This window comes from Macaca nemestrina, chromosome 20 (assembly GCF_043159975.1).
Source record: "Macaca nemestrina isolate mMacNem1 chromosome 20, mMacNem.hap1, whole genome shotgun sequence".
NCBI lineage: Eukaryota > Metazoa > Chordata > Mammalia > Primates > Cercopithecidae > Macaca > Macaca nemestrina.
Genome location: NC_092144.1, coordinates 16,881,914 through 16,902,290, shown reverse-complemented (window position 1 = coordinate 16,902,290; position 20,377 = coordinate 16,881,914). Strand labels below are relative to the sequence as shown.

The window sequence follows — 20,377 nt, the reverse complement described above, 5'->3', positions numbered from 1 at the left end:
GTAGACGGAGCTTGCAGTGAGCCGAGATCTGGCCACTGCACTCCAGCCTGGGCAACAGAGCAAGACTCCGTCTCAAAAAAAAAAAAAAAAAAAAAACCCTTGGCCGGGTGCGGTGGCTCACGCCTGTAATCCCAGCACTTTGGGAGGCCGAGACGGGCGGATCACGAGGTCAGGAGATCGAGACCATCCTGGCTAACCCGGTGAAACCCCGTCTCTACTAAAAAATACAAAAAACTAGCCGGGCGAGGTGGCGGGCGCCTGTAGTCCCAGCTACTCGGGAGGCTGAGGCAGGAGAATGTCGGGAACCCGGGAGGCGGAGCTTGCAGTGAGCCGAGATCACGCCACTGCACTCCAGCCTGGGCGATAGAGCGAGACTCCGTCTCAAAATAAATAAATAAATAAATAAATAACCCGGCCGGGAGCGGTGGCTCAAGCCTGTAATCCCAGCACTTTGGGAGGCCGAGGCGGGCGGATCACGAGGTCAGGAGATCGAGACCATCCTGGCTAACACGGTGAAACCATGTCTCTACTAAAAATACAAAAAAATTAGCCAGGCATGGTGGCGGGCGCCTGTAGTCCTAGCTACTCGGGAGGCTGAGGCAGGAGAATGGCGTGAACCCGGGAGGCGGAGCTTGCAGTGAGCCGAAATCGCACCACTGCACTCCAGCCTGGGCGACAGAGCGAGACTCCGTCTCAAAAAAAAAAAAAAAAACAAACCCAAAAACCAAACAAACAGAACAAAACACCAATGCAGCTAAAGCTGATAGATAATTGGGTCAAAAAGGAAAGACAATTGAGCTAAAAACAGACCACTGGGTCAAAACAAAAGTGGTTGAAAATAGCCAGAAGCAGGCAATTTAGTCAAGAGCTACTTAAGAAAGCAGAGCCTGGGCAAAAAGCAAAAAGAATTCAATTCAAAGTAATTTACCCTTCATAAGCAGATAATTTGTCAGGGGAAAAAAAAAAAAAAAACTGGGTGAACATGTGCACAGCCTCATGCAATTTGGCTGGAAACATCTCAGCCCGGTCAAGGACAATTGGGTAGAAAGAATGCTGGCCGGCCAAGGTGGCTCATGCCTGTAATCCCAGCACTTTGGGAGGCTGAGGCGGGAAGATTGCTTGAGCCCAGGAGTTCAAGATCAGCCTGGGCAATATAGCAAGATCCCATCTCTACAAAATAATAAGTAAATAAAATTAGCTGGGCGTGGTGGTGTGTACCTGTGGTCCCAGGTACTCTGTAGTCTGAGGTGGGAGGATCTCTCGAGCCCAGGAGGTCGAGGCTTCAGTGAGCTATGAAAGTGCCACTGCACTCCAGCCCAAGTGAGAGAGACTCTGTCTAAATGAATGGATGAATACAGCAAAAGTCTGAAGGTTTCACTCATTGCTCTGAGACTTTGGGGTCTGGGCGTTTCTTCATTTTTTTTACATCCTCTTCCCCTACCCCATACTTCTCATGTTTTCTTCATGGACTACTTTTTTTTTTTTTTTTTTTTTTTTTTTTTTGATACAGGGTCTCATTCTGTCGCCCAGACTGCAGTGCAGTGGCGTAATCATAGTTCACTGCTACCTCGATCTCCTGGGCTCAAGCAATGCTCCTGCCGTTAGCCTCCCAAATAGCTGGGACTACAAGCGCCCACCACCACACCCAGCTAATTTTTAAATTTTTTAAAGAGATGGGGTCTTACTCCATCCTGGCTAACACAGTGAAACCCCGTCTCTACTAAAAATACAAAAAATTAGCCGGACGTGGTGGCAGGCGCCTGTAGTCCCAGCTATTCTGGAGGCTGAGGCAGGAGAGCTTGCAGTGAGCGGAACTTGTGCCACTGCACTCCAGCCTGGGCAACAGAGTGAGACTCTGTCTCAAAAAAAAAAAAAAAAAAAAGATGGGGTCTTGCTGTTGCCCAGGCTGATCTTGAACTCCTGGGCTCAAGTGATCCTCCTGCCTTGGCCTCCCAAAGTGCTGAGATTACAGGCATGAGCCACTGCACCTGGCCCATGGACTACATTTTACTTTACTTTTATTTTATTTTGTTTTTTGGAGACAGGCTCTGTGTCACCCAGCCTGGAGTGCAGAGGTGTGATCTTGGCTTGTGGCAGCCTCCGCCTCTTGGGTTCAAAAGATTCTCCTGCCTCATCCTCCCAAGGAGTTGGGATTACAGGCACCTGCCACCACACCCGGCTAATTTTTGTATTTTTAGTAGAGACAGGGTTTTGGTATGTTGCCCAGGCTGGTCTCGAACTCCTGGCCTCAGGTAATCTGCCCGCCTTGGCCTCCCAAAGTGCTGAGATTATAGGTGTGAGCCACTGTGCCCAGTCTTTGCTTTACTTTTATCATTCTTTTTAATTAAAAAAATTAAAAAGATTGCATTATTGAAATCTTTTTTTTTCAGAAGGTACAGCAAAGAATAAAGAAGAAAATGTACAATCCCCAATTATGCCACCACCCAGACATGTGGCTTTTAGAATTGGAATTTTTTTTTTAGGATTTAGAAAACAAACTGTTCTTTTTTCTAAGGAAACCAAACTAAACCAAAATATCTTTTAGTTCTTATTAAACATGAAGTTTGGCAACTCTACCATATTCCATTTTAGCAATAGATTCTGAGTGTGTGGTGGTTTTGCCAAGCTAAGAATCTAATCCTTTTTGAAACAGACAGAACCATGTCTCAGCATCTTCTTAGTTCTTGTACATGTAAGTTCAGGTCTGGGGTCCTCAGTCTCAGATATCAGGAAATCTCTAAGGGTTAAAGGGCATTCCCTCCACCTTGAACTCCTGATCTTCCTCCAACTTCCTCCTGTTTGTGTGACTCCTGTTATGGAAACTAACTGTCCAGCGGAAAAAAATCCCATCTCATTTTCAGAGATCCTGACCTTGAACAAAGCTGTTCCTCACATTTGAGCTGAAGGATGCCCTCTATTTTGTCCCTGTTTTCTTCACCTTGGAGAACCTACACTAGCACCTAGACTGTAGGTCCAATTTGACCCACATAAAGCAAAGTAGGGTTTTCACCTCCCTTGTTCTGAAGCCTAAATCTCTATTAACATGACCCACAATTCTTTATCCATACTAGTAAAAAATTCTCTTCTTCAGTAGCAGCACCCTAAGTCTGGGAAACTATATTGGCCCCCATCATGTGCACTCTTTCTTCCTCACCCTCTTCCCATACCTCCTCTCTCTTCCAGACGATGACCCCGACAGTGCAGTGGATGATCGCGACAGTGACTACCGCAGTGAAACGAGCAACAGCATCCCGCCGCCCTATTACACTACGTCGCAACCCAACGCCTCAGTCCACCAGTATTCTGTTCGCCCACCACCCCTGGGCTCCCGGGAATCCTACAGCGACTCCATGCACAGTTATGAGGAGTTCTCTGAGCCGCAGGCCCTCAGGTAGGTGCCGTGGAGTGCAGTGTGCACGTGTATGAGGGTCCTGCTGTGTCTCCTGGAGTAGAGAGAGAGGTTGGGGGCTGGACGGAGCTGGAGGTGGAGTTCCAGGAGGGCAGAATTCACATTTTCTTGTGGGAATGAGCCCTTTTTCTCTTTTCCTTTTTTTTTTAAGACGGAGTCTTGCTCTGTCACCCAGGCTGGAGTGCAGTGGCACCATCTCGGCTCACTGCAACCTCCGCCACCCAGGTTCAAGCGATTCTCCTGCCTCACCTCCTGATTACAGGCACACGCCACCACCAAGCCCGGCTAATTTTTGTACTTTTAGTAGAGACAAGGTTTCACCATGTTGGTCAGGCTGGTCTCAAACTCCTGACCTCAAGTGATCCGCCCACCTCGGCCTCCCAAAGTGCTAGGATTACAGGGGTGAACCACTGCACCCAGCCTCTTTCTTTTTTTTTATTTTTGTATTTTATTTTATTTTATTTTTTTTGAGACGGAGTGTGGCTGTGTCACCCAGGCTGGAGTGCAGTGGCCGGATCTCAGCTCACTGCAAGCTCCGCCTCCCGGGTTCACGCCATTCTCCTGCCTCTGCCTCCCGAGTAACTGGGACTACAGGCACCCGCCACCTCGCCCGGCTAGTTTTTTGTATTTTTCAGTAGAGACGGGGTTTCACTGTGTTAGCCAGGATAGTCTCGATCTCCTGACCTCGTGATCTGCCCGTCTCGGCCTCCCAAAGTGCTGGGATTACAGGCTTGAGCCACCGCGCCCGGCCCAGCCTCTTTCTTTACCCAAAAGCTTGCAAGAAAATTCTACACAGCCAGGCATGGTGGCTGGAGTGCAATGGCACCATCGTGACTTACTGCAGCCTTGAACTCCTGGGCTCAAGCGATCCTCCCACCTCAGCCTCCCCAGTAGCTGGGACTACAGGCACAGGCCACCACACCAAGCTAATTTATTTTTATTTTTTTGTAGAGATGAGGGTCTTGTTCCGTCGCCCGGGCTGGTGTTGAACCCCTTTTTATTCCTCTAGCATCCCTGAGGCTGGCCAGGGAAGAGGGTCCCAGGCACTAAGATTGGAGGAGGTATCTAATCAGGAGATGATAAAGTTTGTTGAGTGACTAAGTGAATGATTAGAAGAGGGCTGAGTGGAGGCCCCTATGTTCCCCTGCCTGCACTTAGACAGAGACAGATATTCCTATTGATGCTGAGCACGATCCTGGGTTCATATAAGCAGCATATAACCGAGGGCCTGACCTGGCCAGAGAATGGGGGGCATTCGCACGAGTAAGTGATGTTTCAGTGGGTACCAGAGGATGGGTAGGAGTTTTCTAGATAAAGCAGACAAGGAAGAGACCATGGCAAGTACACAGGTTTATGGTGTTGGAGAGACAATGAGGTAGCCAGTGTGGCTGGAATGGAGGAGGTGGGGAGAAGTGGAGGGAGGTATGCAGGGGGAGTTTGGAGGGTATGGGCCACGCAGGGCTAGCACAGATTTTATTGCAAGGCACTAGGGAGCCATGGTAGGAGTTAGAGCAGGGGAGGGAGGTGATTGGATTTACGACTCCCTGTGGCTTCCAAGGGAAGCAGGAACTGTGGGGACAGCATCTGGTAGAGACAGCAGAGGCTGGCCTGGGGTGGGGCCGAGGGTACAGGGAAGTGAATGTATTTTCTATACTTTTTCGAGGTGGAGGCCAGGAGACATGCTGCAGGGCTGTGGTGATGGCGCTGACCCTGAGTTCCCAGCACAGTCAATTGCCTGTCTGCCACAGACCGCAAATGCCACAAAAGCGGGGAATTTTTTTTTTTTTTTTTTTGAGATGGAGTTTCACTGTTGTTGCCCAGGCTGGAGTGCAATGGCATGATCCCAGCTCACTGCAACCTCCGCCTCCCGGGTTCAAGTGATTCTTCTGCCTCAGCCTCCTGAGTAGCTGGGATTACAGGCATACGGCACCACGCCCAGCTAATTTTTTGTATTTTTAGTAGAGACAGGGTTTCACCATGTTGGCCACGCTGGTCTTGAACTCCTGACCTCAGGTGATCTGCCCACCTCAGCCTCCCTAAGTGCTGGGATTCCAGGCGTGAGCCACTGTGCCCGGCCAAAAGGGGGAATTTTTATTTTTGCTGATCATGGCTGTGTTTTCTGGCCCCTAGAGCAGGACGTGGCACAGGGTAGGTACTTAATCGGTGATGAGTCAATGCCTGTGTGACTGGGGCTCAGGTGGGCAGTGACTCGGTACCCCGGCGCCTGAACCCTGTTTCATCCCCACAGCCCCACAGGTAGCAGCCGCTACGCCTCCTCAGCGGAGCTGAGCCAGGGAAGCTCTCAGCTGAGTGAGGACTTTGACCCCGACGAGCACAGCCTGCAGGGCTCCGAGATGGAGGACGAGCGGGACCGGGACTCCTACCACTCCTGCCACAGCTCGGTCAGCTATCACAAAGACTCACCTCGCTGGGACCAGGATGAGGAGGAGCTGGAGGAGGACCTGGAGGACTTCCTGGAGGAGGAGGAGCTGCCTGAAGACGAGGAGGAGCTGGAGGAGGAGGAGGAGGTGCCTGACGATTTGGGCAGCTATGCCCAGCGTGAAGAGGTGGCTGTGGCTGAGCCCAAAGACTTCAAACGCATCAGCCTCCCGCCAGCTGCCCCAGGGAAGGAGGACAAGACCCCATTGGCACCCACCGAGGCCCCCGACACGGCCAAGGTGGCCCCCAAGCCAGCCACACCCGAGGAGGTGCCTGCAGCTGAGCAGATCCCTGAGGCTGAGCCCCCCAAGGCCGAGGAGAGGTAACAGGAGGGGACCAAGGGGTCAGAGGGGCTGCCAGAAGGTCACAGGGTCAATAGGGCTGTGATGGGGTCAGTGTGAACCTGGGCAGTTGCCAGGGCTGAAGTTGTCACAGGCCCTTGGGTTTCTTAAAGGGATCAGAGGTGACAGAGCAGAGTACAGGGGTCAAAGAGGGTTCAGGGGCGTCATGAAGGGGTCTTAGAGGTTGTGACCTTAGGGGTTGCTGGGCTCAGGGAGGTCAAGATCCTGGGTAAATGGGGTGCCAGAGGGACTGGGCTGGTGAAAAGGAAGCTGGGGAACAGTGAAGTGTCAGAGAAGCGTTGGGTGTGTGGGAAGGGGTGAGGGGCACCGAGGTGGGCCAGGGGACACAGGTGGGTCCCCATGTCTTTGAGGGGTCAGAGATACCATGGGGAGCCGTGCATCACTTTCACAGCTGGAGGGTCGAGGGAAGGTCAGGAGTCACGGAGAGCCAGCCGGAGCCTCATAGCGTTCCCTGTCTCAGTTTCAGGCCGAGAGAGGATGAGGAAGGCCAGGAGGGGCAGGACTCCATGTCCAGGGCCAAGGCCAACTGGCTGCGTGCCTTCAACAAGGTGCGGATGCAGCTGCAGGAGGTGAGTGACACGCCCAGCCATGCCCCTGCCACACTCAGCCAGGCCATGCCCAATGCCACGCCCACACATGGTTTGGCCACACCCACACCTAAATTGGCCACGCCCAACACCCCACCTGCACCCAAGCCTAGCCTGGGGATGCCTAGTGCAGTCCGCACACTGTGCCCATGCAACACCCACCCTGACCCTTCCTTAGCTATGCACGCACACAGCCCAGGGTATCCCCATGACCTGTCCACACTAGCCTGGCTATGCCCACTCTCAAACCCCACACCAAGTCTGGCCCCACCCATCCCCAGCCCAACCTCCTCCCCAGTGTCAGCCTGGGGTTTCTAAGTCAAGAGGGAGGAGAGAAAACTGGGGCTGAAACAGGGCTGAAGTCATGGTTAGGGATCAAGGTCAGGGTTAGTTCAGCTATCAAAGATCAGAGGTCAGGGTTAGAATTGGTGTTAGGCAAAGGGGTCAGTGCTTAGGGTCAAATTGGAAGTCATCGTCAGGGTTAGGGAAAGGTCTGGGGCCGGGTCAGTAGGGGAGTAGGAATCAAGGGAAGGAATTAGCATCAGGGTCAAGGTGACTGTTCAGATGGGCAGCAGGATTGAGGCCATTGATTTATTCTTTCATTCAGCTCACCTTGGGCTGGGGACAGCTGTGTTGCTCTCCAGGGTTACCCTCCAAACTGCAGTAGGCTTGGCAGGAGGAGATTCTAAACAGGCTTCCAGAGGTTTAGACCATCAAATATCAGAGCCACAAAAATACCAAACGAAATTTCTCATCAGTTTTAAAATAGAAATCTATTTTTTGACTCAGCGATACATACATATGGTTCTAAATTAGACAGATGGAAGAGTACACAGTGAAAAGGCTATTGGATAACTTTCACTACGTCAAGAAATTAAATTGAAAAAATAGCAGCTACTACTGGAACTATGTGATATACAAGAAAAACAAACTATGGAACTAGTAATATGACAAGAAAAAGACACATGGAGGGCTCTCTGGGTTTCATAGGAAAAGCATAAAACTAATCCAAGGCAATCAGGAAAACTCCCTGGAGGAGATGACACTTAAGGAAAAGTGACATCCAAAATATTTCAACAATATTTCAGGAGCTCACGCCTGTAATCCCAGCAATTTGGGAGGTTGAGACGGGAGGATCACCTGAACTCAGGAGTTTGAGACCAGCCTGGCCAACATAGTGAAACCCCATCTCTACTAAAAATACAAAAAATTAGCTGGGCGTGGTGGTGGGCGCCTGTAATCCCAGCTACTAGGGAGGCTGAGGCAGGAGAATCGCTTGAACCCAGGAGGCAGAGGTTGCAGTGAGCTGAGATTGCACCACTGCACTCTAGCCTAGGCAACAAAAGGGAAACTCCATCTCAAAAATATTTCGGGAGCTGAGTGTGGTGGCTCATGCGTGTAGTCCCAGCTACTCAGGAGGCTGAAGCAGGAAGATATATGAGGCCAGCAGTTCAAGACCAGTCTGGGCAATATAGCAAGACCCTGTCTTTAAAAAAACCAAACACACCCTCAATATTTCAGAACAGAAGAGTACTGCCTGTCTTCCTCATAGGACTCCCCCATGTTAACCCTTTAGTTACAAGATGGAGGGAAGGTAGGGGGCATAGACCCCGGCTCTATGCTGAGACCTGAATGATAAATAGAGGCTGGTTGGCTGCAGAAGGTGGAAAGAGGTACAAGCTGAAGTCACAACTCCTGGAAAGGGCCCGGGGCCAGAGAGCAGATGAACAAGTGAGACTGTAGGGGGTTTAGGGAATAAGCAATGAAGAGACAGGTCCATTGAGGTGGTTGAAAGAAGGGAGCTTCTTTCTCCCCCAGCCCATCTGACAGATGGACAAACTAAGGCCCAGAGATAGCCAGGGAACTTCCTAAAATCACTCAGCCAGGACTAGGACCCAGGCCATCTGACTCCCAGCCCAGAGGGGAGTCAGAAGTGGGTGTGGAGCCTGCTCTGGGAAGGGGAGGGACAGCCACACTGACCATATCTGTTTGTCTGTCCTGCAGGCCCGGGGTGAAGGAGAAATGTCCAAATCCCTATGGTTCAAAGGCGGGTAAGTATTGGAACTGTGAGCTGTGGGTGGAAGATTTGAACCCCGAGCCCAAAGCTGGTTTGCGCCTGAGCCTCAGCCCAGAGAGGATGGGGAGGGGTTCCATTTAGACAGAGGACAAATTGAGCTTGGGCAAAATATGTCACTTTCATAAGGTACACAACCACACGTAGACGCAAAAGACAGTAATCTTTGAAGATAGGGCCGGGTGCAGTGGCTCGTGCCTGTAATCCTAGCACTTTGGGAGGCCGAGGCAGGAGGATCATTTGAGGTCAGGAGTTCAAAACCAGCCTGGCCAATATGGTGAAACCCTGTCTCTACTAAAAATACAAAAATTAGCTGGGCGTGGTGACAGGCACCTGTCATCCCAGCTACACGGGAGGCTGAGGCAAGAGAATTACTTGAACCCAAGAGGCAGAGGTTACAGTGAGCCAAGATCGCACCACTGCACTCCAACCTGGGTGACAGAGCGGGATGCTGTCTCAAAAATAAACAAACAAATACATAGGTAAATAAATGTAAGATAAAGCAGATACTATTAGGACTAGACATTATTGGGAAAGATACACTATACATTTGTAATCCCGGAGCAAAATTTTTGCTTTGATTTCTATTTTTAAATCTCTTTGATGATTGCTACAGTTGTGGGCTCTTTAATTAAAGATAGTTGTTTAGTCTTCAGTGGAGCATGTGGTCACATCTAACCTCTTATGTTATGGATTTTCAGGTTAGAGGATGCACAAGATATTTTAAAAATATGTTCAGGTTTTAAAATAGCAGCACGATAGTGACCTTCCTTGTACGTCCTTGGCAAACAGGCAGGGAGACAGCAACTGGGATTGCTTAATAAATGAGCAGGTGCCCCAGCTTGAGAGCCTTGGATGCAGGGCCTGAAATGGGGATTCCTGTGCACGTGATTTATGAAGGATGTGCTCTCAGGAGAAACCTGTCAGACAAGGGGAGGCTGCCGAGAAAAGATGTGGTTTTTTTTTTGTTTTTTTTTTTTTTTTGAGACGGAGTATCGCTGTGTCGCCCAGGCTGGAGTGCAGTGGCGCCATCTCGGCTCACTGCAAGCTCCGCCTCCCGGGTTCACGCCATTCTCCTGCCTCAGCCTCCGAGTAGCTGGGACTACAGGCGCCCGCCACCACGCCCGGCTAGTTTTTTGTATTTTTAGTAGAGACCGAAAAGATGTGGTTTAGGAGTCTCAAAGCCTCAGGTGGCTCCTGCAAAAAGCTTTGTAGGTTGAATAGCCCTGCAGGGCTTGTCTGGAATCGTTGGCTGCAGGCACCTATCTCATTGGCCAATGAAAACATTTTGGGGCCAGGCGTGGTGGCTCACACCTGTAATCCAACACTTTGGGAGGCTGAACTCCTGAAGCCTGACGTCAGGAGTTCAAGACCAGCCAGGCCGGCCGGGCACGGTGGCTCACCCCTGTAATCCCAGCACTTTGGGAGGCTGAGGTGGGCGGATCATGAGGTCAGGAGATCGACACCATCCTGGCTAACACGGTGAAACCCCGTCTCTACTAAAAATACAAAAAATTAGCCGAGCATGGTGGCAGGCGCCTGTAGTCCCAGCTACTTGGGAGACTGAGACAGGAGAATAGTGTGAACCCAGGAGGCAGAGCTTGCAGTGGGCCGAGATCCCGCCACTGCACTCCAGCCTGGGCAACAGAGCGAGACTCCGTCTCCAAAAAAAAAAAAAAAAAAAGACCAGCCAAGCCAACATGGTGAAACCCCGTCTCTACTAAAAAATACAAAAATCAGCCAGGTGTCGTGGTGCATGCTTGTAACCCCAGCCACTTGGGAGGCTGAGGCGGGAGAATTGCTTGAGGCTAGGAGTTCAAGACCAGCCTGGGCAACATAGTGAGACCCCCCCGTCTCTACAAAACAAATTTTTTTTAATTAGCTGCGTGTGGGCCGGGTGCAGTGGCTCATGCCTGTAATCCCAGGACTTTGGGAGGCCGAGGCGGGTGGATCACCCGAGGTCAGGAGTTTGAGACCAGCCTGGCCAACATGGTGAAACCCCATCTCTACTAAAAATACAGAAAATTAGTCAGGTGTGGTGGTGGGCAACTGTAATCCCAGCTAGTTGGGAGGCTGAGACAGGAGAATTGCTTGAACCCAGGAGGCAGAGGTTGCAGTGAGCCAAGATCATGCCATTGCGTTCCAGCCTGGGCGACAGAGCGAGATTCCATCTTTAAAAAATAAATAAATAAATAACTAGGTGTTGTGGCGTACACCTGTGGTCCCAGCTACTCAGGAGGCTGAGGTGGGAGGATTGCTGGAGCCCAGGAGATGGAGGCTACAGTGAGCCATGATTGCACCACTGCACTCCAGCCTAGGTGACAGAATGAGATCTTGTCTCAAAAGAAGTCTGGGCACGGTGGCTGACGCCTGTAATCTCAGCGCTTTGAGAGGCCAAGGTGGGCGGATCGCCTGAGGTCAGGAGTTTGAGACCAGCCTGGCCAACATGGTGATACCTTGTTTTTACTAAAAATATAAAAATTAGCCAGGCACGGTGGTGGGCACCTGTAATCCCAGCTACTTGGGGAGCTGAGGCAGGAGAATCGCTTACACTTGGGAGGGGGAGGTTGCAGTGAGCCAAGAAAGGTTTTATTTTTTATTTATTTTTTATTTTATTTTATTTTATTTTATTTTATTTTTGATACAGAATCTCACTCTGTCACCCAGGCTGGATTGCAGTGGCACAATCTCAACTCACTGCAACCTCTGCCTCCGGGGTTCAAGCAATTCTCCTGCCTCAGCCTCTTGAGTAGCTGGGATTACAGGCACGCGCCACCACGCCTGGCTAATTTTTGTATTTTTAGTAGAGACGGGGTTTCACCATGTTGGTCAGGTTGCTCTCAAACTCCTAACCTCAGGTGATGCACCTGCCTTGGCCTCCCAAAATTCTGGGATTATAGGCGTGAGCCGCCACACCCGGCCTCATCTGTATTTTAGTATATTATTTAGATTTGCCTTAATTCACGTTTTCATTCAAGGTGGGCAACTACATCATCTGCCCATTTTTCAGATGAGGAGGTTGAGGCCTGGTGTCTCCATTTCTTAGGACTGCTATCACAAAGTACCACAACCGGGAGGCTTAAAACCACAGCAATGTATTCTCTCGCAGTTCTGGAGACCAGAAGTCTGAAATCAAGGCATTGGTAGGGCCACGCTCCCTCTGAAATCTGTAGAAGAGAATTCCTCCGCTGCCTCTTCTAGCTTCTAGTTTGCTTGAAATCCTTGGCCACCGAGTATTGGTTTGTAGATATGTCACTCCTTGCCTCAGCCGTCATGCAGCCGCCTTCTCCCCATGTATCTCTTCTTCTAAGGGCACCAGTCATATTAGATTAAGCATCTACCCTACTCCAGTATGACCTTATCTTAACTAATTCATCTCCAACAACCCCGTTTCCAAATAAAGTCACCTTCTGAGGTAGTGGGGGTTAGGGCATCAACATATCTTTTTCTTGCGGGACCCAATTCAACCCTTTAACACCTGTGGGGGTTAAGTATTGTCTCCAGGGCTCGAGTGATGTCTATGTGAGGAATAGGGACATCTGGGCCCTCAATGTCCCTCTGTGTCTTACAGCCCAGGAGGTGGTCTCATCATCATCGACAGCATGCCAGACATCCGCAAGAGGAAACCTATCCCACTCGTGAGCGACCTGGTAAGCGCCCTCGTCCTTTACACCCCGAGCAGAGCAGGCCTGCTATAAGCAGTACACAACCTGTGGAACTGCCCATGGTCAACCTGGGGTTGGGGGCTAGCTAGGGATTCTGTGAGACTAATGTAATCTGATTCCTACCCCCACGTGCTGCATGGACACTTCAGGCCATGGTGAGTGATGACGACATGGGCCCCTTGGGGTCTTCTCCCCAAACTCCCCCACTGGGACCTTCTAACAGGCCCCCAATTCATGGATTCTGGGGAAACCTTGCTGTGTCCCACTGTGTTGCATGTTGTGAGTCAGGGGTGTGGGGCTGCTCACTTTCCAGGGTCCCTTCTAACTCAAAGCCTCTGTCACCTCCTAATTCTTTGTTGGGTCTGGCCCGGATGCCTTCGGTGACCTGTTTTCAATTTGCGGTTGTGGCTTCAAAATGTGGCTGCTGGCCCCATCCGTGGCTGTGAACTCTCCCGGTGGTAATCTCATGGATGTCAACCCCCGACTCCCTCTTCTGTGACCTCCCTAGTCCCTGGTCCAGTCCAGGAAAGCGGGCATCACCTCGGCCTTGGCCTCCAGCACGTTGAACAACGAGGAGCTGGTGCGTGGGGCACCCGTTTTTGCCCGGGTCAGGGACGGACTGGGCTGGGAGCTTCTGGAATTGTCCAAGCCTCTGTGGGTCCCTGGGAAGAGGAGGGGTGTGTGTGTGACACAGACTGGCAGAAGGCAGCGGGGATTCCTACAGCGTGGAGGCCGGGGAGGGGCTGGAACCTTACCGCGTTCAGTGCTGGGGCGGAGTGGGGCAGGACAGGGACAGCGCCAGGTTAGCCCCCACAAACAGCATCCCCTCCCTCCCTGCAGAAAAACCACGTTTACAAGAAGACCCTGCAAGCCTTAATCTACCCCATCTCGTGCACGACGCCACACAACTTCGAAGTGTGGACGGCCACCACGCCCACCTACTGCTACGAGTGCGAGGGGCTGCTGTGGGGCATCGCGAGGCAGGGCATGCGCTGCACGGAGTGTGGTGTCAAGTGCCACGAAAAATGCCAGGACCTGCTCAACGCCGATTGCCTGCAGCGTGAGCGCAGGGCCTGAACGCAGGGTCGTGGGTTGGCGTGGGGAGCCCCCGGGCTTGCATGGCGGGGAAAGGCTGAAGGGGCAAGGCGATGGGTAGGGCACCATGGGGCGGGGCAAGGGGCGGGGCGTCGTGAGGCAGGGGAGGAACTGGGGGTGGAGTTAAAGAGGCAGGACTCTCTGGGGGCAGGGCTAGGGGGTCGAGCGATGGGGAAAGAAACTGGGAGGGTGTCAGAGAGGAGTGGGGCAGGGCTCAGGGACTAGCTAGGTTGTGCAAAGGACAGGCTTAGTGAGAAGAGGCAGCTCCCCTGGATAAAATGGGTTGGCTAGGGGTAGCTCTGAGAGGAAGGGGGGCTCAGAGAGGGAAGGGGTTCAGACTGCAAGAGGACTGTGGAGGAGGGGGGTTGGAAGGGGGAGGGGACTCAGAGGAGGTGGGACCAAGAGAAAGGGAGGGGTCTCAGAGAAGGAAGGGGCTCAGAAATGTGGAGGGGACTCACAGGGATGGAGATCAGAGATGCGGAGGGGATTCAGAGGAGTGGAGCTCAGACAGGCAGCGGGACTCAGAAGGGTGGGACTCAGAGGGGGCGGGGACTCAGAGGGGTGGGGCTCAGAGAAGGGGCGGGGACTCAGATGGGGTGGTGCTCAGAGAGGGGGCAGGGACTCAGAGGGGTGGGACTCAGAGGCGGCAAGGACTCAGAGAGGGGCCCGGAGACTCACAGTTGTGGGACTCAGAGAGGGGGCGGGGACTCGGGTGGGACGCAGAGAGGGGGCGGGGACTCAGAGGAGTGGGGCTTAGGGAAGAGGCCTTAGAGGAGTGGGGCTCCAAAAACCTGTGGGGACTCCAAGGGGTGGGGGGCAGAGAAGGGACATGGGGACTCAGAGGAGCATGGCTCCGAGAGGAGGTGAAAGGGTGAAGGGTCTGGGTGGGGGGTACAGAGAGTAGGTAGGAAACCGGCTTCAGGGGGTGACACCTGAGTCCCCGCAGTTGATGAGTGGGGGCCGGGCTCTCACCTTGGTGAGGAGCCACTAGGCAGAGGCGCTGGGGTCAGCGCCGGCCTCGGGCGTCCTCAGGGGCTGCAGAGAAGAGCTCCAAGCACGGGGCGGAGGACCGGACGCAGAACATCATCATGGTGCTCAAGGACCGCATGAAGATCCGGGAGCGCAACAAGCCCGAGATCTTCGAGCTCATCCAGGAGATCTTCGCGGTGACCAAGACGGCGCACACGCAACAGATGAAGGCGGTCAAGCAGAGCGTGCTGGACGGCACGTCCAAGTGGTCCGCCAAGATCAGCATCACCGGTGAGGGGACGTGGGCCGCCACAGGGCCCCTCCTTCTTCACCCTCTGAGACCTGTCTCATGCCCTGTCCCATGGCCAGGTCCCTCTCCTTTGCAGCGTGCACTCAGTCTCGTGCATTCCATCCCATCTCCGCCTGTGCACGCATGTGGGGGGACATGCGTGCCTCCAAACGCCTGTTCAGGGCACTGTATCTGGGTTCGTCTTGGATGGTGCCTTCCAGAGTGAGACCCCAAGAAGAGGAATTGAGGGTGCATAGTTTATCTGGAAAGTGACCCCAGAAAGTCCTGGTGAGGGGCAAGGACTTGAGACAGGGATGGAAGGAGTCCTGAAGGCGATGCCTTGAGCAGACAATGCTATGGGCAACGGGCTCAGCCCATCATGGGGCCGTTGGTGAGAACGTCGAGCATGCAGCTCAGTGTGACCCCACTCAGGGGTGAGGATACTGGCATTTCTCCACACCCAGCCTCATGTGGGTTTCCCCATAAACAGACCCCAGGATGAGGATTTCAGGGTATATGGGTTATCCAGTGGGTGACCCCAGGATGGAACTGGGGTGGTGAGTTAGGAAGGGAAGGCACCCTGCAGGGGGCGCTAACGAGCAGGAGCTATCGGGGACGATGGGTTCTTGTGAGTGACCTCAGAGAGTTCACACCTGAGAGAGGTCCTATCCATGCGGGAGGCAGCTGGGGCACCTTCCCATCCTTCATGGGTTGGGGGCTCCCTCCCTGCACTTTGGGAGGCTGAGGCTGAGGCAGGTGGATCACCTGAGGTCAGGAGTTCGAAACTGGCCTGGCCAACATGGTGAAACCCCATCTCTACTAAAAACGCAAAAAAATTAGCCAGACACGGTGGCACGTGCCTGTAATCCCAGCTACTTGGGAGACTGACGCAGGAGAATTGCTTGAACCTGGGAGGCAGAGGTTGCACTCCAGCCTGGGTGACAAGCAAAACTCAGTCTCAGAAACAAACAAACGGCTGGGCGCGGTGGCTCACGCCTGTAATCCCAGCACTTTGGGAGGCCGAGGCGGGCGGATCACAAGGTCAGGAGATCGAGACCACGGTGAAACCCCGTCTCTACTAAAAATACAAAAAATTAGCTGGGCGCGGTTGTGGGCGCCTGTAGTCCCAGCTACTGGGGAGGCTGAGGCAGGAGAATGGCGTGAACCCGGGAGGCGGAGCTTGCAGTGAGCCGAGATCACGCCACTGCACTCCAGCCTGGGCGACAGAGCGAGACTCCGTCTCGAAAAAAAAAAAAAAAAAAGAAACAAACAAAAAACCTCTCTAGCAAGCCCAGCGTGCCCTGCCATTGCTCTCCAGCCATGCTGCAGGCGTCCCAATTATTGGCCTGTAGCGTGTGGCAGTGACTGTTCCCAGCATGCCTCGCTCCTAGAGTGCACACCTGTGTATGCCCTCTGTGTCTTCCAGTGGTCTGCGCGCAGGGCTTGCAGGCAAAGGACAAGACGGGATCCAGTGACCCCTACGTCACCGTCCAGGTTGGGAAGACCAAGAAACGGACAAAAACCATCTATGGGAACCTCAACCCGGTGTGGGAGGAGAATTTCCACTTGTAAGTGCCTGGCTAGGTCACTGGTCCCGTGTGGGGCACTCTGCTGGGGCAGCCAAAAGAGGGCTCCAAGCATAGGACTCACACTGGCCGCCTGACCCCCGCCTCTGCCTCCTCCTCCTGCCACAGTGAATGTCACAATTCCTCCGACCGCATCAAGGTGCGCGTCTGGGACGAGGATGATGACATCAAATCCCGCGTGAAACAGAGGTTCAAGAGGGAATCTGACGATTTCCTGGGGCAGACGATCATTGAGGTGCGGACGCTCAGCGGCGAGATGGACGTGTGGTACAACCTGGGTGAGAGAAGCTGGGTTCTGAAGGGGGTGGGGACGGGTCCCAGGGATCCAGCCAGAACTGGAGCCCATGAAGAGCGGAGAGATGCATTCTCAGGAGGAGTTTGGTCGAGGACCATAATCTGATGGGGAATCCAGGGTCTAGGAGCCCAATATGATGGGAGCAGGAAGCACCCATGCCAGGAGGGTGGGCAGAGCCCAGAAACCTCTTAGTTCAGCTTAGAAGGGAGGGTGGGGACAGAATCTCCATGTCCTAGTCTAATGGGGGAGGCAAGAAGCAAGAACTGGGAATCCTAGTCTGAGGGGAGAGACAGAGACCTAGGAACCAAATCTAAGAAAGAAGATTGAGCTTTAAGAATCCTGGCTGGGGCCAGGCATGGTGGCTCACACCTGTAATCCCAGCATTTTGGGAGGCTAAGGCAGGCGGATCAGCAGTTCGAGACCAGGCTGGCTAACATAGTGAAACCCCGTCTCCACTAAAAATATAAAAATTAGTCCGGCGTGGTGTTGGGTGCCTGTAGTCCCAGCTACTCGGGAGGCTGAGGCAGGAGAATCGCTTGAACCCAAGAAGACGAGGTTGCAGTGAGCTGAGATCGTGCCATGGCACTCCAGCCTAGGTAACAAGAGCAAAACTCGCTCTCAAAAAAAAAAAAAAAAGAATCCAGGCTGGGTGCGGCCAGTCACTTGAGTCCAGGAGTTTGAGACCAGCCTGGACAACATAGTGAAACCCCATCTCTATAAAAGATACAAAAATTAGCTAGGCGGGGTGATACTCACCTGTGGTCCCAGCTACTCTGGAGGCTAAGGTGGGAGGATCACCTGAGCCTGAGAGGTGAAGACTGCAGCGAGCTGTGATCGTACTGCTGCACTCCAGCCCCGGGCAGACACCCTTTCTCAAAAAACAAATATAGCCGGGTGCAGTGTCTCACACCTATAATCCCAATAGTTTGGGAGGCTGAGGCAGGCAGATCACTTGAGGTCAGGAGTTTGAGACCAGATTGTCCAACATGGCGAAACCCTGTCTCTACTAAAAATAACAAAAATTAGCCGGGCATGGTGGCACGTGCCTGTAATCCCGGCTACTGGGGAGGCTGAGGCAGGACAATCGCTTGAACCCAGGAGGCAGAAGTTGCAGTAAGCCAAGATCAAGCCATGCACGCCAGCCTGGGCAACAAAGGGAGACTCCGTCTCAAAAAAAAAAGAAGAAAAAAAAAGAATCCAGGCTGGGCATGGTGGCTCCCACCTGTAATCCCAACACATTGGTTGGGTGGCTGAGATGGGAGGATCACTTGAGCCCAGGAGTTCGAGACCAGCCTGGGCAACACAGCAAGGCCTTTGTCTCCATTTAAAAAAAAAAAATAGCTGGGTGTGGTGGTGCATGCCTGTAGTCCCAGTCACTTGGGAGGCTGAGGTGGAAGCATCATTTGTGCCTGGGAGGTTGAAGCTGCAGTGAGCTATGATCATGCCACTGCACTCCAGCCTGGGTGATGGAGCGAGACTCTGTGTGCCCCCGACCCCCCACCACAAGAAAAGAATCCAGTCTAAAGAGGGAGGTATTGTTTGGGAATCCTAATCTGAGATGGCTGCTACAGATCCAAGAACCCTGTGTAAAGAAGTTGAGGCCAGGCGCGGTGGCTCACGCCTGTAATCCCAGCACTTTGGGAGGCTGAGGCAGGCGGATCACGAGGTCAGGAGATCGAGACCATCCTGGCTAACACGGTGAAACCCCATCTTACAAAAAAATTAGCCGGGCGTGGTGGTGGGCGCCTGTAGTCCCAGCTACTCAGGAGGCTGAGGCAGGAGAATGGCGTGAACCCGGGAGGCGGAGCTTGCAGTGAACCGAGATTGCGCCACTGCACTCCAGCCTGGGGGACAGAGCGAGACTCTGTCTCAAAAAGAAGTTGAGTAGAATCTGGGGAGTCCAATCTAATGGAGAAGGCAGAGTGTATGAGCCTAATCTGAGGGGGTAGAAAGGACCTAGCCTGAGAGAGGTGAGCAGAACCTCTTAGGTTGGAGGACATCTAGCTATCCATTCTGATGGGGGAGGCGGGAGAAAAGACCAGGGGTCCTAGTCTGAGGAGAGAGGGACAGACCCAGGAACCATGTCTAAGATGTATAGTCTCTGGGGAGCATGATTTGATGGGGGAGGCAGGGCCTGGGAGCTCAGACTGGGAAAGAAGCAGGGCCTAGGGCTGCTAGTCTAAGGAGGGAGGCACCTACCCAGGAACTTGATCTGAGTGAGGAAGCAAGGTCTGGGATCCTTGTTTGAAGGGAAGAGACAGGGCTTAAGGAATTCTAGCCTAAGCGGGGAGACTCAAGCCTAGGGAGCCAATCAGAAGAGAGACACCAAGCCCTTAGCTTCCGGAAGTCTGGGAGGACTACAGAATCGTGCATCTATTAAAAATTGCCTTGGGAGGCCAAGGAGAGCGGATCACCGGAGGTCAGGAGTTCAAGACCAGCCTGGCAAACATGGGGAAACCCCGTCTCTACTAAAAATAAAAAATTAGCTGGACGACGGATCTCAAAAAAAAAAAAAATTTGCCCACAGCTGGCCGGGCGCGGTGGCTTATGCCTGTAATCCAGTACTATGGGAGGCTGAGGCGGGTGGATCAGCTGAGGTCAGGAGTTTGAGACCAGCCTGGCAAACATGGTGAAACCCCATCTCTACCAAAAGTACAAAAATTATCCAGGCATGGTGGCAGGCACCTGTAATTCCAGCTACCCGGGAGGCTGAGACAGGAGAATCGCTTGAACCCAGGAGGTGGAGGTTGCGGTGAGCCGAGATCGCCCCACTGTACTCTAACCTGGGTGACAAGAGCAAGACTCCGTCTCAAAAAAAAAAGTTGCCCACAGCTATAGTGGGAAGTTCTGACGCTGTCATCCTTTTCTGCCCTGCAGACAAGCGAACTGACAAATCTGCTGTGTCGGGTGCCATCCGGCTCCACATCAGTGTGGAGATCAAAGGCGAGGAGAAGGTGGCCCCATACCATGTCCAGTATACCTGTCTGCATGAGGTGAGCTTCATTGCTTGGCCCCTCCCATACCACCTCCACTCACCATTCCTGCCTGCCCGGCTCTTCCTCTTTCTGGCCACACTATCCACACTCTCCTGGCCTTCTGAAACTGCCCACCATGCCATTCCCTTTACCTGGAAAACTCCTCACTATCCATCAGGGTCCAGATTCAGGGTCACCTCCTCTGAGAAGCCCTCCTTGGCCTCCAAGTTGACTCTCACTAATCACCGTCAGGTTCTTCTTTCTATTCCAGCCCTAACCACTGAGGATTGGGCTGTTTGTGTCTGGGTATGTCTCCTCCAGCTGCCTGGGGTTCCTGGAAAGAACTGTATCCCCAGGAACTAGTTTGTTGAATGAATGCTGGTGAATGAATGAATGATTGAGTAGATGAATGAGTGATGAGTAGATAAAAGGATGGATGGAGAGATGGGTGAGTACATGGATGGATAGATGGATGAGTAGGTAGATTTGTGGCTAGATGTATGATGGATGGATGATCAGATGGATGGATATGTGACTGAACTATTGGAAGTATAGATGTGTGGAAGGGTGAATTTGGGGGTAATTGCTAGATGATGGATGGATATAGATGAATGATGGATGGATAACTTGAT

General features: G+C 52.7%; 1 protein-coding gene across 8 annotated transcripts in view; it reads left to right on the top strand.

The window, feature by feature from the left end:
- Positions 1-20,377, top strand: part of LOC105486735 (unc-13 homolog A) — a 92,114-nt gene that overhangs the window by 30,495 nt on the left and 41,242 nt on the right. For all 8 annotated transcript variants that reach the window (XM_071086778.1, XM_071086780.1, XM_071086777.1 and 5 more), the window contains 11 exons: positions 3,184-3,391; positions 5,658-6,170; positions 6,671-6,779; positions 8,802-8,848; positions 12,443-12,521; positions 13,045-13,116; positions 13,377-13,596; positions 14,664-14,891; positions 16,316-16,457; positions 16,584-16,753; positions 19,648-19,763. In XM_071086778.1, the coding sequence (XP_070942879.1) occupies positions 3,184-3,391; positions 5,658-6,170; positions 6,671-6,779; positions 8,802-8,848; positions 12,443-12,521; positions 13,045-13,116; positions 13,377-13,596; positions 14,664-14,891; positions 16,316-16,457; positions 16,584-16,753; positions 19,648-19,763 (1,904 nt within the window). The remainder of the gene's footprint in view (positions 1-3,183; positions 3,392-5,657; positions 6,171-6,670; positions 6,780-8,801; positions 8,849-12,442; positions 12,522-13,044; positions 13,117-13,376; positions 13,597-14,663; positions 14,892-16,315; positions 16,458-16,583; positions 16,754-19,647; positions 19,764-20,377) is intronic.